Source organism: Oncorhynchus nerka, linkage group LG14, assembly GCF_034236695.1.
Source record: "Oncorhynchus nerka isolate Pitt River linkage group LG14, Oner_Uvic_2.0, whole genome shotgun sequence".
Lineage (NCBI taxonomy): Eukaryota > Metazoa > Chordata > Actinopteri > Salmoniformes > Salmonidae > Oncorhynchus > Oncorhynchus nerka.
The window spans coordinates 12964744-12990468 of record NC_088409.1 but is presented as its reverse complement, the minus strand read 5'-3'; the positions used below and the strand labels follow the sequence as shown (position 1 = coordinate 12990468).

General features: G+C 63.6%; 2 protein-coding genes across 2 annotated transcripts in view; both read right to left on the bottom strand.

Moving 5' to 3' along the window:
* Window positions 1-327: 327 nt before the first annotated feature.
* On the bottom strand, window positions 328-2455 carry malsu1 (mitochondrial assembly of ribosomal large subunit 1). The gene is made up of 4 exons (XM_029643889.2): window positions 2048-2455; window positions 1404-1582; window positions 1060-1141; window positions 328-516 (listed from the first exon to the last, which is right to left on the bottom strand). The coding sequence occupies exons 1-4, from the start codon at window positions 2355-2357 to the stop codon at window positions 356-358; spliced, it is 732 nt and encodes a 243-aa protein (XP_029499749.1). The 5' UTR covers window positions 2358-2455; the 3' UTR covers window positions 328-355.
* A 342-nt stretch (window positions 2456-2797) lies between these two features.
* Window positions 2798-25725, bottom strand: part of smpd5 (sphingomyelin phosphodiesterase 5) — a 42296-nt gene continuing 19368 nt past the window's right edge. The window contains exon 8 of the mRNA XM_065027431.1: window positions 2798-3548. Within this exon, the coding sequence (XP_064883503.1) occupies window positions 3438-3548 (111 nt within the window). The 3' untranslated portion in view covers window positions 2798-3437. The remainder of the gene's footprint in view (window positions 3549-25725) is intronic.

Below are 25725 nucleotides of genomic sequence, written 5' to 3'. Positions count from 1 at the left end.
CCCCCCAGCTACATTCCAGTGCAAACACTAACAACCATGATTGTAAGACACTTCTTGTGTCATCTAGTCTGCATAACAGACTGGTTTATAATGGTAACAAAGATCAAAGCTTAGAGGACAACTTCAATTTACAGGCTGAATTCAACCAGTAACGGCAGTTTTCAACATTTGGAATCAGCCCCAAATGGTACACTGCTTTTCTCTACATAGTGCACTACTTTTGACCAGGACCCATAGGACTCCGGTCAAAAGTAGTGCACTATAAAGGGAATAGGGTGCCATTTAGGAAGCAGACTCAGTGTCTCTTCTTTTCAATAAATAACACTCCAGTTTCAACAGTTCTTTAATTGTTGAGTCACTTGGTGACATTGACATCGGCTCCATATATGAAGTCCTCTGGGAGCGTCTCAACAGGGATGGAGCTCAACTGTTCATCAAGAGAACGTAGTGTCCACAGCTTCTCCAGTTCATACACCTCTCTGGTCTCTGGTAGCATGAAGTGGACCACCATCTTTCCTACAGGGAGGAAAGGAGAGAGAGAGAGAAGGGAGGTAGAGAGCGAGAGAGAGAGAGAGAGGGAGACAAGGGAGAGAGAGAGAGGGGAGAGAGAGAGAAGGGAGACAGAGACAGGAGACAGATGACAGCAATGGGATTAGCAAGTAAGAAATTGACATTTTCACATAACCTTAACTTATTACCCACATGTATAGCTTCCGTCCCTCTCCTCACCCCTTCCCAGGCTCCAACCAGGGACCCTCTGCTCACAGACAACAACAGTCACCCACGAAGCATCGTTACCTATTGCGCCACAAAAGCCACGGCCCTTGCAGAGCAAGGGGAACAACTACTTCAAGGCCTCAGAGCGAGTGACGTCACCGATTGAAACGCTATTAGCGCGCACCACCGCTAACTAGCTAGCCATTTCACATAAGTTACACACATATCCTGAGAAAATATATCAGTGTAATATTTCTAGAGACCATCAGTGTGTTGTTTCGGTAAATTATTCTAATCGTCATGTGCTATAATCCACAGCCAGGAGCAGATCATCCTACATACCAAAGTCAATGCACATCCAGTCTTCTGCATCCTTTCCCTCAATCTTGGCATGTGGATCCCCATCTTTCTTCATATATTTGTACTGCCAAAATATAACATGTATTACAACACAGTGGTGCCAAATGTACATGGCGTTTTCTGCACAGCTTTGACCAGCAGCACCATTATTCACATGTTCCAAATACAGTTGCAAAATTTCAGTAACTCGTCAGGAAATTCCCAGGTTTCCTGCTTATCCCTTCGGATTCTGTGATTCTTCCTACCAGGATTTCTGGAAAACCTGGTAATTTGGGGAAAGTTACCTGAATTTTGCAAACCTACAATTGATCCAATAAAGTAATTACCACTTTAATGGCGTAGAGGGCCATGGCACGGAGGTGTCTTGAGGAGGATCCGCTGACAACGATGAAGTAGTCTGTGTACTTGATGTCCTCAGGCACCTTGATGACACAGATGTCTGCTGCATTCTCCTGGCGGAGCAGGGACACCAACACGGCGATGTTAAAGTCCTCCTGCGGGTTTCCTACAGCAAGGGGAGAGGGAGGATCATCACACTAAACAGTCCTTCAGTATGTTCATTCCTAATACACTAGCCTGGGTGTATTGTATCAGCAACAACGTTTCGTTTAAAATGTTACACAGAATCTATCCTGTGAAACATGTTTCAAGCTAAATATTGACTATAACTGATTTCTGTGAAATATGATTTTTTTTTTTGCCGGTATTTATAGTAGAACGTTTTGGAGGTGGTGTTTGAGGTGAGTAAACTCCGAGTTATCCCTATATGAAGCTTTATAATTGGTCTACAGAAAAGTGTCATGCACAAGCCTGTAATTTCGAAGAAATACGTAAAGAATTTTAACACTTAGGAGGCAGGTATGGCGCTTAGCTAGATCAGATTGAATTGGGTGCCTTGTAACCATGTAACGTTACTCACACTACTAACGTTAGCTAGCTAGTTGTCTGAGTCGATTTTAGTTCTACTTACTTCGGCTTGAGTCACTCTGCATCTCATATTCATCTTGTTGTGCCAGAAGCTTGCCAGGGCTGTCCGACTTCAAAACATTCTCTTCATTATGTAAATCGGCGTAATATCGTCTAATACCGTTGTAAAATGCAGAGAGATGTGGATGCAATTGTTGAGAGGCAAGACATGTATAACGTCGATACAAAAATGTTGTGCTGCGTCGCGCTTTTGAAATTAAACACGCACCTCTAACGACACCAGTATACCCTCGAAGAACATTGTGTGAAAGTATCTGAGAGACAAATTGCCTAGAACAATGTAGTACATACATGATTTAGCTATCGTGTCATTGCCATTAAAAGGCATGGAATTTTGGTTTGTTTTTCAAAGGACTGTCTAGAAACAGGAAGTGTTTCTGATTCCAGGACTCTGATTAGTTGAGGTGGTTTCTTCGCTTTTTACGCCTCCTTCCGTACAGTACTCCTCCTGGATGCGCTTTACCGCCGCCTAATGTACAGAAGTGGGACTTTGTGAAGAAGCACACCAAATAATATTGCGCTCGTTTCCGCTATAAAACATATTTAAATATTTAATCGCTCTCTAAAGCCATACAATCAACTTCTTATAAAGGTTTCAGAATGCATCCATATTTATCAAACTGTTACTGTTTTTGGTTTAATCCGTTTCACCACCCCCGCCACACAGCAAATATTCTTCAAATATGTTTTTACCACCCTTGTAATCAGTAAGAGAGTCAAACATTTAGTGCATTTCAGTGAGATCATTTATTTTCCACAGGCATTATCGTGAAATCAGAGTGAAAAAATATAAAATATTTTCAGTACCAACAATTTACCAAAAGTAAGATAGACTGTATAAAAGTGAGTTACCAATGCCCCTGACCTGAAAAGGCCCACATATATATATATATATATATAACTCAGTGAGTCATGTCATTATTCACCTTAGATTTGGTCTCTGTATGCAGCACCAGAAAATCAATATCGGTTTTAATCCAGCAGCCACCAGACAATGGTATTGTCCAAAACTGTACCTTATTCCTCATAGGGCTCTGACAAATGTAGTGCACTATATAGGGAGTCATTTGGGATGCCTTACCATCCCTAGATAGGGAATAGGGTGCCATTTGGAATGCCCATTCCATCTCTCTGACTGAGGATACAGGCCAGCTCACCCCCGACATAACCCCTTGGCATTTTTCATTGGTCTGTTTACTTTGTAATTGTTGTACCCGTGTGGTGTGTGTGGTGCATAGTAGATGTCTGCATCCCAAATGGCACCCATAGGACTTTGGTCAAAAGTAGTGCACTATATAGGGAATAGTGTGCCATTTGGAATGAAGTACATATCTTTCCCTTCTCCCCAAATGGATTCAGGCTTGGGTTGTCACTCATTCGGACTGGGCAGTGTCTGAGTCCAGGAACACATTGAGCCTCAGGCCCACTGGAATGTGGTCGGTAAGGCCAGCAAGCTGGGTCACAAAGGTGAACTCCTCAATTTCCTATAGTAGAGAAAGAAAAGGATGCAATAACACCAGAATTAATAACAGACCCACGTGCTGTTGTGACGCCTGCAGCCAGCCAGACCCACACGCTGTTGTGACGCCTGCAGCCAGCCAGACCCACACGCTGTTGTGACGCCTGCAGCCAGCCAGACCCACACACTGTTGTGACACCTGCAGCCAGACCCACACGCTGTTGTGACGCCTGCAGCCAGCCAGCCAGCCAGACACACGCTGTTGTGACGCCTGCAGCCAGCCAGCCAGCCAGACAGCCACACGCTGTTGACGCCTGCACACCAGCCAGCCAGACCCACACACTGTTGTGACGCCTGCAGCCAGCCAGCCAGCCAGACACACGCTGTTGTGACGCCTGCAGCCAGCCAGCCAGCCAGACACACGCTGTTGTGACGCCTGCAGCCAGCCAGCCAGCCAGACACACGCTGTTGTGACGCCTGCAGCCAGCCAGCCAGCCAGACCCACACACTGTTGTGACACCTGCAGCCAGACCCACACGCTGTTGTGACGCCTGCAGCCAGCCAGCCAGCCAGACACACGCTGTTGTGACGCCTGCAGCCAGCCAGCCAGCCAGACACACGCTGTTGTGACGCCTGCAGCCAGCCAGCCAGCCAGACACACGCTGTTGTGACGCCTGCAGCCAGCCAGCCAGCCAGACACACGCTGTTGTGACGCCTGCAGCCAGCCAGCCAGCCAGACACACGCCAGCCAGCCAGCCAGCCAGACACACGCTGTTGACGCCTGCAGCCAGCCAGCCAGCCAGACACACGCCAGCCTGCAGCCAGCCAGACACACGCTGTTTGTGCAGCCAGCCAGCGCCAGCCAGCCAGACACACGCTGTTGTGACGCCTGCAGCCAGCCAGCCAGCCAGCCAGCCAGACACACGCTGTTGTGACGCCTGCAGCCAGCCAGCCAGCCAGCCAGACACACGCTGTTGTGACGCCTGCAGCCAGCCAGCCAGCCAGCCAGACACACGCTGTTGTGACGCCTGCAGCCAGCCAGCCAGCCAGCCAGACACACGCTGTTGTGAGCCAGCCAGCCAGCCACACGCTGTTGTGCACGCCTGACACACGCTGTTGTGACGCCTGCAGCCAGCCAGCCAGCCAGCCAGACACACGCTGTTGTGACGCCTGCAGCCAGCCAGCCAGCCAGACACACGCTGTTGTGACGCCTGCAGCCAGCCAGCCAGCCAGACACACGCTGTTGTGACGCCTGCAGCCAGCCAGCCAGACACACGCTGTTGTGACGCCTGCAGCCAGCCAGCCAGCCAGACACACGCTGTTGTGACGCCTGCAGCCAGCCAGCCAGACACACGCTGCTGTGACGCCTGCAGCCAGCCAGCCAGCCAGCCACACGCTGCTGTGACGCCTGCAGCCAGCCACACGCTGTTGTGACGCCTGCAGCCAGCCAGACACACGCTGTTGTGACGCCTGCAGCCAGCCAGACACACGCTGTTGTGACGCCTGCAGCAGCCAGACACACGCACTTGTGACGCCTGCAGCCAGCCAGCCAGACACACGCTGCTGACGCCTGCAGCCAGCCAGACACACGCTGCAGCCAGCCAGCCACACACGCTGCTGTGACGCCTGCAGCCAGCCAGCCAGACACACGCTGTTGTGACGCCTGCAGCCAGCCAGCCAGACACACGCTGCTGTGACGCCTGCAGCCAGCCAGACACACGCTGTTGTGACGCCTGCAGCCAGCCAGACACACGCTGTTGTGACGCCTGCAGCCAGCCAGACACACGCTGTTGTGACGCCTGCAGCCAGCCAGACACACGCTGTTGTGAAGCCTGCAGCCAGCCAGACACACGCTGTTGTGACGCCTGCAGCCAGCCAGACACACGCTGTTGTGACGCCTGCAGCCAGCCAGACACACGCTGTTGTGACGCCTGCAGCCAGCCAGACACACGCTGTTGTGACGCCTGCAGCCAGCCAGACACACGCTGTTGTGACGCCTGCAGCCAGCCAGACACACGCTGTTGTGACGCCTGCAGCCAGCCAGACACACGCTGTTGTGACGCCTGCAGCCAGCCAGCCAGACACACGCTGTTGTGACGCCTGCAGCCAGACACACGCTGTTGTGACGCCTGCAGCCAGCCAGCCAGACACACGCTGTTGTGACGCCTGCAGCCAGCCAGACACACGCTGTTGTGACGCCTGCAGCCAGCCAGCCAGACACACGCTGCTGTGACGCCTGCAGCCAGCCAGCCAGCCACACGCTGCTGTGACGCCTGCAGCCAGCCAGCCAGACACACGCTGCTGTGACGCCTGCAGCCAGCCAGCCAGCCACACGCTGTTGTGACGCCTGCAGCCAGCCAGACACACGCTGTTGTGACGCCTGCAGCCAGCCAGCACACGCTGACGCCTGCAGCCAGCCAGCCAGACACACGCTGTTGTGACGCCTGCAGCCAGCCAGCCAGCCAGACACACGCTGCTGTGACGCCTGCAGCCAGCCAGCCCACACACGCTGTTGTGACGCCTGCAGCCAGCCAGACACACGCCAGTGACACGCTGCAGCCAGCCAGCCAGACACACGCTGCCAGACGCCTGCAGCCAGCCAGCCACACGCTGTTGTGACGCCAGCCAGCCAGCCAGCCAGCAGCCAGCCAGCCAGACACACGCTGTTGTGACGCCTGCAGCCGCCTGCAGCCAGCCAGCCAGCCAGACACACGCTGCTGTGACGCCTGCAGCCAGCCAGCCAGACACGCCTGCAGCCAGCAGCCAGCCAGACACACGCTGTTGTGACGCCTGACGCAGCCAGCCAGCCAGCCAGACACACGCTGCTGCCTGCAGCCACGCCTGCAGCCAGCCAGCCAGACACACGCTGCTGTGACGCCTGCAGCCAGCCAGCCAGACACACGCTGCTGTGACGCCTGCAGCCAGCCAGCCAGACACACGCTGTTGTGACGCCTGCAGCCAGCCAGCCAGACACACGCTGCTGTGACGCCTGCAGCCAGCCAGCCAGACACACGCTGTTGTGACGCCTGCAGCCAGCAGCCAGCCAGACACACGCTGTTGTGACGCCTGCAGCCAGCCAGCCAGACACACGCACGCTGTGAGCCAGCCTGCAGCCAGCCAGCCAGCCAGACACACGCTGTTGTGACGCCTGCCAGCCAGCCAGCCAGACACACGCTGTTGTGACGCCTGCAGCCAGCCAGCCAGACACACGCTGCTGTGACGCCTGCAGCCAGCCAGCCAGACACACGCTGTTGTGACGCCTGCAGCCAGCCAGCCAGCCAGCCACACGCTGTTGTGACGCCTGCAGCCAGCCAGCCAGACACACGCCAGACGCCTGCAGCCAGCCAGCCAGCCACACACGCTGTTGTGACGCCTGCAGCCAGCCAGCCAGCCAGACACACGCTGCTGGGACGCCTGACACACGCTGCTGTGACGCCTGCAGCCAGCCAGCCAGCCACGCTGCTGTGAGACAGCCACGCTGCTGCCAGACGCCTGCAGCCAGCCAGCCAGCCAGACACACGCTGCTGTGACGCCTGCAGCCAGCCAGCCAGCCAGACACACGCTGTTGTGACGCCTGCAGCCAGCCAGCCAGACACACGCTGTTGCCTGCAGCCAGACGCCTGCACGCCTGCAGCCAGCCAGCCAGACACACGCTGCTGTGACGCCTGCAGCCAGCCAGCCAGACACACGCTGTTGTGACGCCTGCAGCCAGCCAGCCCAGACACACGCTGCCTGTGACGCCTGCAGCCAGCCAGCCAGCCAGACACACGCTGTTGTGGCGCCTGCAGCCAGCCAGCCAGCCACAGACACACGCTGCTGTGACGCCTGCAGCCAGCCAGCCAGACGCCTGCAGCCAGCCAGACACACGCTGCTGTGCTGCAGCCAGCGCTGCAGCCTGCAGCCAGCCAGCCAGACACACGCTGCTGTGACGCCTGCAGCCAGCCAGCCAGACACACCTGCAGCCAGCCAGCCAGACACACGCTGTTGTGACGCCTGCAGCCAGCCAGCCCACACGCTGCTGTGACGCCTGCAGCCAGCCAGCCAGACACACGCTGCCAGCCAGCCTGTGACGCCTGCAGCCAGCCAGCCAGACACGCGACACCTGCAGCCAGCCAGCCAGACACACGCTGTTGTGACGCCTGCAGCCAGCCAGACACACGCTGCTGTGACGCCTGCAGCCAGCCAGCCACACGCTGCTGTGACGCCTGCAGCCAGCCAGCCAGACACACGCTGCTGTGACGCCTGCAGCCAGCCAGCCAGACACACGCTGCTGTGACGCCTGCAGCCAGCCAGCCAGACACACGCTGCTGTGACGCCTGCAGCCAGCCAGCCAGACACACGCTGCCTGCAGCCAGACAGCCAGCCTGCAGCCAGCCAGCCAGCCAGACACACGCTGTTGTGACGCCTGCAGCCAGCCAGACACACGCTGCTGTGACGCCTGCAGCCAGCCAGACACACGCTGTTGTGACGCCTGCAGCCAGCCAGCCAGACACACGCTGCTGTGACGCCTGCAGCCAGCCAGCCAGACACACGCTGCTGTGACGCCTGCAGCAGCCAGCCACCTGCAGCCAGCCAGACACACGCTGCTGTGACGCCTGCAGCCAGCCAGCCAGACACACGCTGTTGTGACGCCTGCAGCCAGCCAGCCAGACACACGCTGCACGCCTGCAGCCAGCCAGCCAGACACACGCTGTTGTGACACCTGCAGACGCCTGCAGCCAGCCAGCCAGACACACGCTGCTGTGACGCCTGCAGCCAGCCAGCCAGACACACGCTGCTGTGACGCCTGCAGCCAGCCAGCCAGACACACGCTGTTGTGACGCCTGCAGCCAGCCAGCCAGACACACGCTGCTGTGACGCCTGCAGCCAGCCACAGCCAGACACACGCTGCTGACGCCGCCTGCAGCCAGCCAGCCAGACACACGCTGCTGTGACGCCTGCAGCCAGCCAGACACACACGCTGCTGTGACGCCTGCAGCCAGCCAGCCAGACACACGCTGTTGTGACGCCTGCAGCCAGCCAGCCAGACAGCCACACACACGCTGTTGTGACGCCTGCAGCCAGCCAGCCAGCCACACACGCTGCAGCCAGTGACGCCTGCAGCCAGCCAGCCACACGCTGTTGTGACGCCTGCAGCCAGCCAGCCAGACACACGCTGACGCCTGCAGCCAGCCAGCCAGACACGCTGTGACGCCTGCAGCCAGCCAGCCAGACACACGCTGCTGTGCCTGCAGCCAGCCAGCTGCAGCCAGCCAGCCACACACGCTGCAGCTGCAGCCAGCCAGCCAGACACACGCTGCTGTGACGCCTGCAGCCAGCCAGCCAGACACACGCTGCTGTGACGCCTGCAGCCAGCCAGCCAGACACACGCTGCTGTGACGCCTGCAGCCAGCCAGCCAGACACGCTGCCAGCCAGCCAGCCAGACACGCTGCTGCAGACGCCTGCAGCCAGCCAGCCAGACACACGCTGCTGTGACGCCTGCAGCCAGCCAGCCAGACACACGCTGTTGTGACACCTGCAGCCAGCCAGCCAGACACTGCGCGCCTGTGACAGCCTGCAGCCAGCCAGCCAGACACACGCTGCTGTGACGCCTGCAGCCAGCCAGCCAGACACACACGCTGCTGTGACGCCTGCAGCCAGCCTGCAGCCAGCCAGCCAGCCAGCCACACACGCTGCTGTGACGCCTGCAGCCAGCCAGCCAGACACAGCTGTGACACCAGCCAGCCAGCCACACACGCTGCTGTGACGCCTGCAGCCAGCCAGCCAGACACACGCTGCTGTGACGCCTGCAGCCAGCCAGCCAGACACACGCTGCTGTGACGCCTGCAGCCAGCCAGCCAGACACACGCTGCTGTGACGCCTGCAGCCTGCAGCACGCAGCCAGCCAGCCAGACACACGCTGTTGTGACGCCTGCAGCCAGCCAGCCAGACACACGCTGCTGTGACGCCTGCAGCCAGCCAGCCACACGCTGCTGTGACGCCTGCAGCCAGCCAGCCAGACACACGCTGTTGTGACGCCTGCAGCCAGCCAGCCAGACACACGCTGCTGTGACGCCTGCAGCCAGCCAGCCAGACACACGCTGCAGCCAGCTGTGACACACCTGCAGCCAGCCAGCCAGCCAGACACACGCTGCTGTGACGCCTGCAGCCAGCCAGCCAGACACACGCTGCTGTGACGCCTGCAGCCAGCCAGCCAGACACACGCTGTTGTGACGCCTGCAGCAGCCAGCCAGACACACCAGCAGCCAGCCAGCCACACACGCTGCTGTGACGCCTGCAGCCAGCCAGCCAGACACACGCTGCTGTGACGCCTGCAGCCAGCCAGCCAGACACACGCTGTTGTGACGCCCAGCCAGCCAGCTGTTGTGACGCCTGCAGCCAGACACACGCTGTTGCCTGCACGCCTGCAGCCAGCCAGACAGACGCCTGCAGCCAGCCAGCCACAGCCAGCCAGCCAGCCAGCCACACGCTGCTGCACAGCCAGCAGCCAGCCAGCCAGCCAGACACACGCCTGTGACGCCTGCAGCCAGCCAGACACACGCTGTTGTGACGCCTGCAGCCAGCCAGCCAGACACACGCTGCTGTGACGCCTGCAGCCAGCCAGCCAGACACACGCTGCTGTGAGCCTGCAGCCAGCCAGCCAGACACACGCTGCTGTGACGCCTGCAGCCAGCCAGCCAGACACACGCTGCTGTGACGCCTGCAGCCAGCCAGCCAGACACACGCTGTGTGACGCCTGCAGCCAGCCAGCCAGACACAGCCACACACGCTGTTGTGACACAGCCAGACACACGCTGTGACGCTGCAGCCAGCCAGCCAGACACACGCTGCTGTGACGCCTGCAGCCAGCCAGCCAGACACACGCTGCTGTGACGCCTGCAGCCAGCCAGCCAGACACACGCTGCTGTGACGCCTGCAGCCAGCCAGCCAGACACACGCTGCTGTGACGCCTGCAGCCAGCCAGCCAGACACACGCTGTTGTGACGCCTGCAGCCAGCCAGCCAGACACACGCTGTTGTGACGCCTGCAGCCAGCCAGCCAGACACACGCTGCTGTGACGCCTGCAGCCAGCCAGCCAGACACACGCTGTTGTGACGCCTGCAGCCAGCCAGCCAGACACACACACGCTGCTGTGACGCCTGCAGCCAGCCAGCCAGACACACGCTGCTGTGACGCCTGCAGCCAGCCAGCCAGACACACGCTGTTGTGCAGCCAGCCAGCCAGCCACGCAGCCAGCCAGCCAGACACACGCTGTTGTGACGCCTGCAGCCAGCCAGACACACGCTGCTGTGACGCCTGCAGCCAGCCACACACGCTGCTGTGCCTGCAGCCAGCCAGCCAGCCAGTTGTGACGCCTGCAGCCAGCCAGCCAGACACACGCTGCTGTGACGCCTGCAGCCAGCCAGCCAGACACACGCTGTTGTGACGCCTGCAGCAGCCAGCCAGCCAGCCAGACACACGCTGCTGTGACGCCTGCAGCCAGCCAGCCAGACACAGCCAGCCAGCCAGACACACGCTGTTGTGACGCCTGCAGCCAGCCAGCCAGACACACACACGCTGCTGTGACGCCTGCAGCCAGCCAGCCAGCCAGCCACCTGTGACGCTGCAGCCAGCCAGACACACGCTGCTGTGACGCCTGCAGCCAGCCAGCCAGACACACGCTGTTGTGACGCCTGCAGCCAGCCAGCCAGACACACGCTGCTGTGACGCCTGCAGCCAGCCAGCCAGACACACGCTGCTGTGACGCCTGCAGCCAGCCAGCCAGCCAGCCCAGCCAGACACACGCTGCTGTGACGCCTGCAGCCAGCCAGCCAGACACACGCTGCTGTGACGCCTGCAGCCAGCCAGCCAGACACACGCTGTTGTGACGCCTGCAGCCAGCCAGCCAGACACACGCTGCTGTGACGCCTGCAGCCAGCCAGCCAGACACACGCTGCTGTGACGCCTGCAGCCAGCCAGCCAGCCGCCTGCAGCAGCCAGCCAGCCAGACACACACACGCTGTTGTGACGCCTGCAGCCAGCCAGCCAGACACACGCTGTTGTGACGCCTGCAGCCAGCCAGCCAGCCACACGCTGCTGTGACACCTGCAGCCAGCCAGCCAGACACACGCTGCTGTGACAGCCTGCAGCCAGCCAGCCAGACACACGCTGCTGTGACGCCTGCAGCCAGCCAGCAGCCAGCCAGCCAGACACACGCTGCTGTGACGCCTGCAGCCAGCCAGCCGACACACCTGCAGCTGCAGCCAGCCAGCCAGCCACACACGCTGCTGTGACGCCTGCAGCCAGCCAGCCAGACACACGCTGCTGTGACGCCTGCAGCCAGCCAGCCAGACACACGCTGCTGTGACGCCTGCCAGCCAGCCAGCCAGCACACACACACGCTGCTGTGACGCCTGCAGCCAGCCAGCCAGCAGCCAGCCACACACGCTGCTGTGACGCCTGCAGCCAGCCAGCCAGACACACGCTGCTGTGACGCCTGCAGCCAGCCAGCCAGACACACGCTGCTGTGACGCCTGCAGCCAGCCAGCCAGACACACGCTGCTGTGACGCCTGCAGCCAGCCAGCCAGACACACGCACGCTGCTGCCTGCAGCCAGCCAGCCAGCCAGCCAGCCAGACACACGCTGCTGTGACGCCTGCAGCCAGCCAGCCAGACACACGCTGCTGTGACGCCTGCAGCCAGCCAGCCAGACACACGCTGTTGTGACACACGCCTGCAGCCAGCCAGACACACGCTGTTGTGACGCCTGCAGCCAGCCAGCCAGACACACGCTGCTGTGACGCCTGCAGCCAGCCAGCCAGACACACGCTGTTGTGACGCCTGCAGCCAGCCAGCCAGACACACGCTGCTGTGACGCCTGCAGCCAGCCAGCCAGACACACGCTGCTGTGACGCCTGCAGCCAGCCAGCCAGACACACACACGCTGTTGTGACGCCTGCAGCCAGCCAGCCAGACACACGCTGTTGTGACACCTGCAGCCAGCCAGCCACGCCAGACGCCTGCAGCCAGCCAGCCAGACACACGCTGCTGTGACGCCTGCAGCCAGCCAGCCAGACACACGCTGCTGTGACGCCTGCAGCCAGCCAGCCAGACACACGCTGCTGTGACGCCTGCAGCCAGCCAGCCAGACACACGCTGTTGTGCCACGCTGCTGCAGCCAGCCAGCCAGACACACGCTGCTGTGACGCCTGCAGCCAGCCAGACACAGTGACACAGCCAGCCAGACACACGCTGCTGTGACGCCTGCAGCCAGCCAGCCAGACACACGCTGCTGTGACGCCTGCAGCCAGCCAGCCAGACACACGCTGCTGTGACGCCTGCAGCCAGCCAGCCAGACACACGCTGCTGTGCAGCCAGACGCCTGCAGCCAGCCAGCCAGACACACGCTGTTGTGACGCCTGCAGCCAGCCAGCCAGACAGCCAGCCAGCCAGCCAGCCAGACACGCTGCTGTGACGCCTGCAGCCAGCCAGCCAGCCACACACACGCTGTTGTGACGCCTGCAGCCAGCCAGCCAGACACACGCTGCTGCCTGCAGCCAGCCAGCCAGACACCTGCAGCCTGCAGCCAGCCAGCCAGACACACGCTGCACGCCTGCAGCCAGCCAGCCAGACACACGCTGCTGTGACACCTGCAGCCAGCCAGCCAGCCAGCCAGCCAGCCAGACACACGCTGTTGTGACGCCTGCAGCCAGCCAGACACACGCTGCTGTGACGCCTGCAGCCAGCCACACGCTGTTGTGACGCCTGCAGCCAGCCAGCCACACGCTGTTGTGAAGCCTGCAGCCAGCCAGACACACGCTGTTGTGACGCCTGCAGCCAGCCAGCCAGACACACGCTGTTGTGACGCCTGCAGCCAGCCAGCCAGCCAGACACGCTGTTGTGACGCCTGCAGCCAGCCAGCCAGACACACGCTGCTGTGACGCCTGCAGCCAGCCAGCCAGACACACGCTGCTGTGACGCCTGCAGCCAGCCAGCCAGACACACGCTGCTGTGCAGACGCCTGCAGCCAGCCAGCCAGACACACACACGCTGTTGTGACGCCTGCAGCCAGCCAGCCAGACACACGCTGCTGTGACGCCTGCAGCCAGCCAGCCAGACACACGCTGCTGTGACGCCTGCAGCCAGCCAGCCAGACACACGCTGCTGTGACGCCTGCAGCCAGCCAGCCAGACACACGCTGCAGCCAGCCAGCCAGACTGTGACGCCTGCAGCCAGCCAGCCAGACACACGCTGCTGTGACGCCTGCAGCCAGCCAGCCAGACACACGCTGCTGTGACGCCTGCAGCCAGCCAGCCAGACACACGCTGCTGTGACGCCTGCAGCCAGCCAGCCAGACACACGCTGTTGTGACGCCTGCAGCCAGCCAGCCAGACACACACACGCTGCTGTGACGCCTGCAGCCAGCCAGCCAGACACACACACGCTGACGCCTGACGCCTGCAGCCAGCCAGCCAGACACACGCTGTTGTGACGCCTGCAGCCAGCCAGCCAGACACACGCTGTTGTGACGCCTGCAGCCAGCCAGCCAGACACACGCTGCTGTGACGCCTGCAGCCAGCCAGCCAGACACGCTGCTGTGACGCCTGCAGCCAGCCAGCCAGACACACGCTGCTGCCTGCAGCCAGCCTGCCAGACACAGCCAGCCAGCCAGCCAGCCAGACACACGCTGTTGTGACGCCTGCAGCCAGCCAGCCAGACACACGCTGTTGTGACGCCTGCAGCCAGCCAGCCAGACACACGCTGCTGTGACGCCCAGCAGCCAGCCCAGCCAGACACACGCACGCTGTTGTGACGCCTGCAGCCAGCCAGCCAGACACACGCTGCTGTGACGCCTGCAGCCAGCCAGCCAGACACACGCTGTTGTGACGCCCAGCCAGCCAGCCAGCCAGACACGCCAGCAGCCAGCCAGCCAGACACACGCTGTTGTGACACGCCTGCAGCAGCCAGCCACCTGCAGCCAGCCAGACACACGCTGTTGTGACACCTGCAGCCAGCCAGACACACGCTGCTGTGACACCTGCAGCCAGCCAGACACACGCTGCTGTGACGCCTGCAGCCAGCCAGCCAGCCAGACGCCTGCAGCCAGCCACGCACGCTGTTGTGACGCCTGCAGCCAGCCAGCCAGACACACGCTGTTGTGACGCCTGCAGCCAGCCAGCCAGACACACGCGCTGTTGACGCCTGCAGCCAGCCAGCCAGACACACGCTGTTGTGACGCCTGCAGCCAGCCAGCCAGCAGCCAGCCACACACGCTGCTGTGACGCCTGCAGCCAGCCAGCCAGACACACGCTGCTGTGACGCCTGCAGCCAGCCAGCCAGACACACACACGCTGCTGTGACGCCTGCAGCCAGCCAGCCAGACACACGCTGCTGTGACGCCTGCAGCCAGCCAGCCAGACACACGCTGCTGTGACGCCTGCAGCCAGCCAGCCAGACACTGTTGTGGACGCTCGCAGCCAGCCACGCTGCTGTGACGCCTGCAGCCAGCCAGCCAGACACACGCTGTTGTGACGCCTGCAGCCAGCCAGCCAGACACACCACGCCTGCAGCCAGCCAGCCAGACACACGCTGCTGTGACGCCTGCAGCCAGCCAGCCAGACACACGCTGCTGTGACGCCTGCAGCCAGCCAGCCAGACACACGCTGCTGTGACGCCTGCAGCCAGCCAGCCAGACACACGCTGCTGTGACGCCTGCAGCCAGCCAGCCAGACACACGCTGCTGTGACGCCTGCAGCCAGCCAGCCAGACACACGCTGCTGTGACGCCTGCAGCCAGCCAGCCAGACACACGCTGCTGTGACGCAGCCTGCAGCCAGCCAGCCAGCCAGACACACACACGCTGCTGTGACGCCTGCAGCCAGCCAGCCAGCCAGACACACGCTGTTGTGACGCCTGCCAGCCAGCCAGACACACGACAGACGCCTGCAGCCAGCCAGCCACACGCTGCTGTGACGCCTGCAGCCAGCCAGCCAGCACGCTGTGACGCCTGCAGCCAGCCAGCCAGACACACGCTGCTGTGACGCCTGCAGCCAGCCAGCCAGACACACGCTGCTGTGACGCCTGCAGCCAGCCAGCCAGACACACGCTGCTGTGACGCCTGCAGCCAGCCAGCCAGACACACGCTGCTGTGACGCCTGCAGCCAGCCAGCCAGACACACGCTGCTGTGACGCCTGCAGCCAGCCAGCCAGACACACGCTGCTGTGACGCCTGCAGCCAGCCAGCCAGACACACGCTGCTGTGACGCCTGCAGCCAGCCAGCCAGACACACGCTGCTGTGACGCCTGCAGCCAGCCAGCCAGACACACGCTGCTGTGAGCAGCCAGCCAGCCAGACACACACGCTGCTGTGACGCCTGCAGCCAGCCAGCCAGACACACGCTGCTGTGACGCCTGCAGCCAGCCAGCCAGACACACGCTGCTGTGACGCCTGCAGCCAGCCAGCCAGACACACGCTGCTGTGACGCCTGCAGCCAGCCAGCCAGACACACGCTGCTGTGACGCCTGCAGCCAGCCAGCCAGACACACGCTGCTGTGACGCCTGCAGCCAGCCAGCCAGACACACGCTGCTGTGACGCCTGCAGCCAGCCAGCCAGACACACGCTGCTGACACCTGCAGCCAGCCGCCAGACTGCAGCCAGCCAGCCAGCCAGACACACGCTGCTGTGACGCCTGCAGCCAGCCAGCCAGACACACGCTGCTGTGACGCCTGCAGCCAGCCAGCCAGACACACGCTGTTGTGACGCCTGCAGCCAGCCAGCCAGACACATGCTGTTGTGACGCCTGCAGCCAGCCAGCCAGCCAGACACACGCTGTTGTGCACGCCTGCAGCCAGCCAGCCAGACACACGCTGTTGTGCCACGCCTGCAGCCAGCCAGCCAGACACAGCCCAGCCAGCCAGCCAGCCACACACGCTGCTGTGACGCCTGCAGCCAGCCAGCCAGACACACGCTGCTGTGTGACGCCTGCAGCCAGCCAGCCAGACACACGCTGCTGTGACAGCCAGCCAGCCAGCCAGCCAGCCAGACACACGCTGTTGTGACGCCTGCAGCCAGCCAGCCAGCCAGACACACGCTGCTGTGACGCCTGCAGCCAGCCAGCCAGCCAGCTGCTGTGAGAGCCAGCCAGCCACACGCTGCTGTGACGCCTGCAGCCAGCCAGCCAGCCACACACACGCTGTTGTGACGCCTGCAGCCAGCCAGCCAGACACACGCTGCTGTGACGCCTGCAGCCAGCCAGCCAGCACACACACGCTGCTGTTGTGAGCCGCCTGCAGCCAGCCAGCCAGACACACGCTGCTGTGACGCCTGCAGCCAGCCAGCCAGACACACGCTGTGTGACGCCTGCAGCCAGCCAGACACAGCCAGCCAGCCAGACACACGCTGCTGTGACGCCTGCAGCCAGCCAGCCAGACCACGCCAGCCAGCCAGACACACGCTGCTGTGACGCCTGCCAGCCAGCCAGACACACGCTGCTGTGACGCCTGCAGCCAGCCAGCCAGACACACGCTGCTGTGACGCCTGCAGCCAGCCAGCCAGACACACGCTGCTGTGACGCCTGCAGCCAGCCAGCCAGACACACGCTGCTGTGACGCCTGCAGCCAGCCAGCCAGACACACGCTGCAGTGACGCCTGCAGCCAGCCAGCCAGACACACGCTGTTGTGACGCCTGCAGCCAGCCAGCCAGACACACGCTGCTGTGACGCCTGCAGCCAGCCAGCCAGACACACGCTGCTGTGACGCCTGCAGCCAGCCAGCCAGACACACGCTGCTGTGACGCCTGCAGCCAGCCAGCCAGACACACGCTGCTGTGACGCCTGCAGCCAGCCAGCCAGACACACGCTGTTGTGACGCCTGCAGCCAGCCAGCCAGACACACGCTGCTGTGACGCCTGCAGCCAGCCAGCCAGACACACGCTGCTGTGACGCCTGCAGCCAGCCAGCCTGCCTGCAGCCAGCCAGCCAGACACACGCTGCTGTGACGCCTGCAGCCAGCCAGCCAGACACACTGTGACGCCTGCAGCCAGCCAGCCAGACACACACGCTGCTGTGACGCCTGCAGCCAGCCAGCCAGACACACGCTGCTGTGACGCCTGCAGCCAGCCAGCCAGACACACGCTGCTGTGACGCCTGCAGCCAGCCAGCCAGCCAGACACACGCTGCTGTGACGCCTGCAGCCAGCCAGCCAGACACACGCTGCTGTGACGCCTGCAGCCAGCCAGCCAGACACACGCTGCTGTGACGCCTGCAGCCAGCCAGCCAGACACACGCTGCTGTGACGCCTGCAGCCAGCCAGCCAGACACACGCTGCTGTGACGCCTGCAGCCAGCCAGCCAGACACACGCTGCTGTGACGCCTGCAGCCAGCCAGCCAGCCAGCCAGCCAGACACACGCTGCTGTGACGCCTGCAGCCAGCCAGCCAGACACACGCTGCTGTGACGCCTGCAGCCAGCCAGCCAGACACACGCTGCTGTGACGCCTGCAGCCAGCCAGCCAGACACACGCTGCTGTGACGCCTGCAGCCAGCCAGCCAGACACACGCTGCTGTGACGCCTGCAGCCAGCCAGCCAGACACACGCTGTTGTGACGCCTGCAGCCAGCCAGCCAGACACACGCTGTTGTGACGCCTGCAGCCAGCCAGCCAGACACACGCTGCTGTGACGCCTGCAGCCAGCCAGCCAGACACACGCTGCTGTGACGCCTGCAGCCAGCCAGCCAGACACACGCTGCTGTGACGCCTGCAGCCAGCCAGCCAGACACACGCTGCTGTGACGCCTGCAGCCAGCCAGCCAGACGCCTGCAGCCAGCCAGCCAGCCAGCCACACACGCTGCTGTGACGCCTGCAGCCAGCCAGCCAGCCACACACACACACGCTGTGACGCCTGCAGCCAGCCAGCCAGACACACGCTGCTGTGACGCCTGCAGCCAGCCAGCCAGACACACGCTGCTGTGACGCCTGCAGCCAGCCAGCCAGACACACGCTGCTGTGACGCCTGCAGCCAGCCAGCCAGACACACGCTGCTGTGACGCCTGCAGCCAGCCAGCCAGACACACGCTGCTGTGACGCCTGCAGCCAGCCAGCCAGACACACGCTGCTGTGACGCCTGCAGCCAGCCAGCCAGCACACGCCTGTGACGCCTGCAGCCAGCCAGCCAGACACACGCTGCTGTGACGCCTGCAGCCAGCCAGCCAGACACACGCTGCTGTGACGCCTGCAGCCAGCCAGCCAGACACACGCTGCTGCTGCCAGCCAGACACACGCTGACGCCTGCAGCCAGCCAGCCAGACACACGCTGTTGTGACACCTGCAGCCAGCCAGCCAGACACACGCTGCTGTGACGCCTGCAGCCAGCCAGCCAGACACACGCTGCTGTGACGCCTGCAGCCAGCCAGCCAGACACACGCTGCTGTGACGCCTGCAGCCAGCCAGCCAGACACACACGCTGCTGTGACGCCTGCAGCCAGCCAGCCAGACACACGCTGCTGTGACGCCTGCAGCCAGCCAGCCAGACACACGCTGCTGTGACGCCTGCAGCCAGCCAGCCAGACACACGCTGCTGTGACGCCTGCAGCCAGCCAGCCAGACACGCTGCTGTGACGCCTGCAGCCAGCCAGCCAGACACACGCCTGCACGCCTGCAGCCAGCCAGCCAGACACACGCTGCTGTGACGCCTGCAGCCAGCCAGCCAGACACACGCTGCTGTGACGCCTGCAGCCAGCCAGCCAGACACACGCTGCTGTGACGCCTGCAGCCAGCCAGCCAGACACACACACGCTGTTGTGACGCCTGCAGCCAGCCAGCCAGACACACACACGCTGTTGTGACGCCTGCAGCCAGCCAGCCAGACACACACACGCTGCTGTGACGCCTGCAGCCAGCCAGCCAGACACACGCTGCTGTGACGCCTGCAGCCAGCCAGCCAGACACACGCTGCTGTGACGCCTGCAGCCAGCCAGCCAGACACACGCTGCTGTGACGCCTGCAGCCAGCCAGCCAGACACACGCTGCTGTGACGCCTGCAGCCAGCCAGCCAGACACACGCTGCTGTGACGCCTGCAGCCAGCCAGCCAGACACACGCTGCTGTGACGCCTGCAGCCAGCCAGCCAGACACACGCTGCTGTGACGCCTGCAGCCAGCCAGCCAGACACACGCTGTTGTGACGCCTGCAGCCAGCCAGCCAGACACACGCTGCTGTGACGCCTGCAGCCAGCCAGCCAGCCAGACACACGCTGCTGTGACGCCTGCAGCCAGCCAGCCAGACACACGCTGTTGTGACGCCTGCAGCCAGCCAGCCAGACACACGCTGCTGTGACGCCTGCAGCCAGCCAGCCAGACACACGCTGCTGTGACGCCTGCAGCCAGCCAGCCAGACACACGCTGTTGTGACGCCTGCAGCCAGCCAGCCAGACACACGCTGTTGTGACGCCTGCAGCCAGCCAGCCAGACACACGCTGCACACCCAGCCAGCCAGACACACGCTGCTGTGACGCCTGCAGCCAGCCAGCCAGCCAGCCAGACACACGCTGTTGTGACACCTGCAGCCAGCCAGACACACGCTGCTGTGACACCTGCAGCCAGCCAGCCACACGCTGCTGTGACGCCTGCAGCCAGCCAGCCAGACACACACACGCTGCTGTGACGCCTGCAGCCAGCCAGCCAGACACACGCTGCTGTGACGCCTGCAGCCAGCCAGCCAGACACACGCTGCTGTGACGCCTGCAGCCAGCCAGCCAGACACACGCTGCTGTGACGCCTGCAGCCAGCCAGCCAGACACACGCTGCTGTGACGCCTGCAGCCAGCCAGCCAGACACACGCTGCTGTGACGCCTGCAGCCAGCCAGCCAGACACACGCTGCTGTGACGCCCAGCCAGCCAGCCAGACACACGCTGCTGTGACGCCTGCAGCCAGCCAGCCAGACACACGCTGCTGTGACGCCTGCAGCCAGCCAGCCAGACACACGCTGCTGTGACGCCTGCAGCCAGCCAGCCAGACACACGCTGCTGTGACGCCTGCAGCCAGCCAGCCAGACACACGCTGCTGTGACGCCTGCAGCCAGCCAGCCAGCCAGACACACGCTGTTGTGACGCCTGCAGCCAGCCAGCCAGACACACGCTGTTGTGACGCCTGCAGCCAGCCAGCCAGACACACGCTGCTGTGACGCCTGCAGCCAGCCAGCCACACGCTGCTGTGACGCCTGCAGCCAGCCAGCCAGACACACACACGCTGTTGTGACGCCTGCAGCCAGCCAGCCAGACACACGCTGTTGTGACGCCTGCAGCCAGCCAGCCAGACACACGCTGCTGTGACACCTGCAGCCAGCCAGACACACGCTGTTGTGACGCCTGCAGCCAGACACACGCTACTCTGACGCCTGCAGCCAGCCAGCCAGACACACGCTGTTGTGACGCCTGCAGCCAGCCAGCCAGCCAGCAGCCAGCCACACGCTGTTGTGACGCCTGCAGCCAGCCAGCCAGCCACACACACGCAGCCTGCAGCCAGCCAGCCAGACACACGCTGTTGTGACGCCTGCAGCCAGCCAGCCAGACACACGCTGCTGTGACGCCTGCAGCCAGCCAGCCAGACACTGCAGCCAGCCAGCCACACACACGCTGTTGTGACGCCTGCAGCCAGCCAGCCAGACACACGCTGCTGTGACGCCTGCAGCCAGCCAGCCAGACACACACACGCTGCTGTGACGCCTGCAGCCAGCCAGCCAGACACACGCTGCTGTGACGCCTGACGCCTGCACACGCTGCTGTGACGCCTGCAGCCAGCCAGCCAGACACACGCTGCTGTGACGCCTGCAGCCAGCCAGCCAGACACACGCTGTTGTGACGCCTGCAGCCAGCCAGCCAGACACACGCTGCTGTGACGCCTGCAGCCAGCCAGCCAGCCAGCTGCAGCCAGCCAGCCAGACACACGCTGCTGTGACGCCTGCAGCCAGCCAGCCAGACACACGCTGCTGTGACGCCTGCAGCCAGCCAGCCAGACACACGCTGCTGTGACGCCTGCAGCCAGCCAGCCAGACACACACGCTGCTGTGACGCCTGCAGCCAGCCAGCCAGACACACGCTGTTGTGACGCCTGCAGCCAGCCAGCCAGACACACGCTGCTGTGACGCCTGCAGCCAGCCAGCCAGACACACGCTGCTGTGACGCCTGCAGCCAGCCAGCCAGACACACGCTGCTGTGACGCCTGCAGCCAGCCAGCCAGACACACGCTGCTGTGACGCCTGCAGCCAGCCAGCCAGACACACGCTGCTGTGACGCCTGCAGCCAGCCAGCCAGACACACGCTGTTGTGACGCCTGCAGCCAGCCAGCCAGACACACGCTGTTGTGACGCCTGCAGCCAGCCAGCCAGCCAGACACACGCTGTTGTGGCACCTGCAGCCAGCCAGCCAGCCAGCCAGACACACGCTGTTGTGACACCTGCAGCCAGCCAGACACACGCTGCTGTGACACCTGCAGCCAGCCAGCCAGACACACGCTGCTGTGACGCCTGCAGCCAGCCAGCCAGCCAGCCAGCCAGCCAGACACACGCTGCTGTGACGCCTGCAGCCAGCCAGCCAGACACACGCTGCTGTGACGCCTGCAGCCAGCCAGCCAGACACACGCTGCTGTGACGCCTGCAGCCAGCCAGCCAGACACACGCTGCTGTGACGCCTGCAGCCAGCCAGCCAGACACACGCTGCTGTGACGCCTGCAGCCAGCCAGCCAGACACACGCTGCTGTGACGCCTGCAGCCAGCCAGCCAGACACACACGCTGCTGTGACGCCTGCAGCCAGCCAGCCAGACACACGCTGTTGTGACGCCTGCAGCCAGCCAGCCAGACACACGCTGTTGTGACGCCTGCAGCCAGCCAGCCAGACACACGCTGCTGTGACGCCTGCAGCCAGCCAGCCAGACACACGCTGCTGTGACGCCTGCAGCCAGCCAGCCAGACACACGCTGCTGTGACGCCTGCAGCCAGCCAGCCAGACACACACTGCTGCCAGACGCCTGCAGCCAGCCAGCCAGACACACGCTGCTGTGACGCCTGCAGCCAGCCAGCCAGACACACGCTGCTGTGACGCCTGCAGCCAGCCAGCCAGACACACGCTGCTGTGACGCCTGCAGCCAGCCAGCCAGACACACGCTGCTGTGACGCCTGCAGCCAGCCAGCCAGACACACGCTGTTGTGACGCCTGCAGCCAGCCAGCCAGACACACGCTGCTGTGACGCCTGCAGCCAGCCAGCCAGACACACGCTGCTGTGACGCCTGCAGCCAGCCAGCCAGACACACGCTGCTGTGACGCCTGCAGCCAGCCAGCCAGACACACGCTGCTGTGACGCCTGCAGCCAGCCAGCCAGACACACGCTGCTGTGACGCCTGCAGCCAGCCAGCCAGACACACGCTGCTGTGACGCCTGCAGCCAGCCAGCCAGACACACGCTGCTGTGACGCCTGCAGCCAGCCAGCCAGACACACGCTGCTGTGACGCCTGCAGCCAGCCAGCCAGACACACGCTGCTGTGACGCCTGCAGCCAGCCAGCCAGACACACGCTGCTGTGACGCCTGCAGCCAGCCAGCCAGCCAGCCAGCCAGCCAGCCAGACACACGCTGCTGTGACGCCTGCAGCCAGCCAGCCAGACACACGCTGCTGTGACGCCTGCAGCCAGCCAGCCAGACACACGCTGCTGTGACGCCTGCAGCCAGCCAGCCAGACACACGCTGCTGTGACGCCTGCAGCCAGCCAGCCAGACACACGCTGCTGTGACGCCTGCAGCCAGCCAGCCAGACACACGCTGCTGTGACGCCTGCAGCCAGCCAGCCAGACACACGCTGCTGTGACGCCTGCAGCCAGCCAGCCAGACACACGCTGCTGTGACGCCTGCAGCCAGCCAGCCAGACACACGCTGCTGTGACGCCTGCAGCCAGCCAGCCAGACACACGCTGCTGTGACGCCTGCAGCCAGCCAGCCAGACACACGCTGTTGTGACGCCTGCAGCCAGCCAGCCAGACACACGCTGCTGTGACGCCTGCAGCCAGCCAGCCAGACACACGCTGCTGTGACGCCTGCAGCCAGCCAGCCAGACACACGCTGCTGTGACGCCTGCAGCCAGCCAGCCAGACACACGCTGCTGTGACGCCTGCAGCCAGCCAGCCAGACACACGCTGCTGTGACGCCTGCAGCCAGCCAGCCAGACACACGCTGCTGTGACGCCTGCAGCCAGCCAGCCAGACACAGACACACACGCTGCTGTGACGCCTGCAGCCAGCCAGCCAGACACACGCTGCTGTGACGCCTGCAGCCAGCCAGCCAGCCAGCCAGACACACGCTGCTGTGACGCCTGCAGCCAGCCAGCCAGACACACACACGCTGCTGTGACGCCTGCAGCCAGCCAGCCAGACACACACACGCTGCTGTGACGCCTGCAGCCAGCCAGCCAGACACACGCTGCTGTGACGCCTGCAGCCAGCCAGCCAGACACACGCTGCTGTGACGCCTGCAGCCAGCCAGCCAGACACACGCCTGCAGCCCAGCCAGCCAGCCAGACACACGCTGCTGTGACGCCTGCAGCCAGCCAGCCAGACACACGCTGCTGTGACGCCTGCAGCCAGCCAGCCAGACACACGCTGCTGTGACGCCTGCAGCCAGCCAGCCAGACACACGCTGCTGTGACGCCTGCAGCCAGCCAGCCAGACACACGCTGCTGTGACGCCTGCAGCCAGCCAGCCAGACACACGCTGCAGCCAGCCAGCCACACGCTGCTGTGACGCCTGCAGCCAGCCAGCCAGCCAGACACACGCCTGCAGCCAGCCAGCCAGACACACGCTGCCTGCAGCCAGCCAGCCAGACACACGCTGCTGTGACGCCTGCAGCCAGCCAGCCAGACACACGCTGCTGTGACGCCTGCAGCCAGCCAGCCAGACACACGCTGCTGTGACGCCCAGCAGCCAGCCAGCCAGACACACGCTGTTGTGACGCCTGCAGCCAGCCAGCCACGCCAGACGCCTGCAGCCAGCCAGCCAGACACACGCTGCTGTGACGCCTGCAGCCAGCCCAGCCAGACAGCCAGCCAGACACACGCTGTTGTGACGCCTGCAGCCAGCCAGCCAGACACACGCTGCTGTGACGCCTGCAGCCAGCCAGCAGCCAGCCAGCCAGCCAGACACACGCTGCTGTGACGCCTGCAGCCAGCCAGCCAGACACACGCTGCTGTGACGCCTGCAGCCAGCCAGCCAGACACACGCTGCTGTGACGCCTGCAGCCAGCCAGCCAGACACACGCTGCTGTGACGCCTGCAGCCAGCCAGCCAGACACACGCTGTTGTGACGCCTGCAGCCAGCCAGCCAGACACACGCTGCTGTGACGCCTGCAGCCAGCCAGCCAGACACACGCTGCTGTGACGCCTGCAGCCAGCCAGCCAGACACACGCTGCTGTGACGCCTGCAGCCAGCCAGCCAGACACACGCTGCTGTGACGCCTGCAGCCAGCCAGCCAGACACACGCTGTTGTGACGCCTGCAGCCAGCCAGCCAGACACACGCTGCTGTGACGCCTGCAGCCAGCCAGCCAGACACACGCTGCTGTGACGCCTGCAGCCAGCCAGCCAGACACACGCTGCTGTGACGCCTGCAGCCAGCCAGCCAGACACACGCTGCTGTGACGCCTGCAGCCAGCCAGCCAGACACACGCTGCTGTGACGCCTGCAGCCAGCCAGCCAGACACACGCTGCTGTGACGCCTGCAGCCAGCCAGCCAGACACACGCTGCTGTGACGCCTGCAGCCAGCCAGCCAGACACACACACGCTGTTGTGACGCCTGCAGCCAGCCAGCCAGACACACGCTGCTGTGACGCCTGCAGCCAGCCAGCCAGACACACGCTGCTGTGACGCCTGCAGCCAGCCAGCCAGACACACGCTGCTGTGACGCCTGCAGCCAGCCAGCCAGACACACGCTGCTGTGACGCCTGCAGCCAGCCAGCCAGACACACGCTGCTGTGACGCCTGCAGCCAGCCAGCCAGACACACGCTGCTGTGACGCCTGCAGCCAGCCAGCCAGACACACGCTGCTGTGACGCCTGCAGCCAGCCAGCCAGACACACGCTGCTGTGACGCCTGCAGCCAGCCAGCCAGACACACGCTGCTGTGACGCCTGCAGCCAGCCAGCCAGACACACGCTGCTGTGACGCCTGCAGCCAGCCAGCCAGACACACGCTGC

Bases quoted from the DNA above. Each gene is read 5' to 3' on its own strand.
- malsu1 (XM_029643889.2), bottom strand. From the start codon at position 2,357: ATGTATGTACTACATTGTTCTAGGCAATTTGTCTCTCAGATACTTTCA. The intron at 1,583-2,047 runs GTAAGTAGAACT...CCCTTGCTGTAG, and splicing joins GCAGAGTGACTCAAGCCGAA to GAAACCCGCAGGAGGACTTT. The intron at 1,142-1,403 runs GTAATTACTTTA...ATATTTTGGCAG, and splicing joins CCCTCTACGCCATTAAAGTG to TACAAATATATGAAGAAAGA.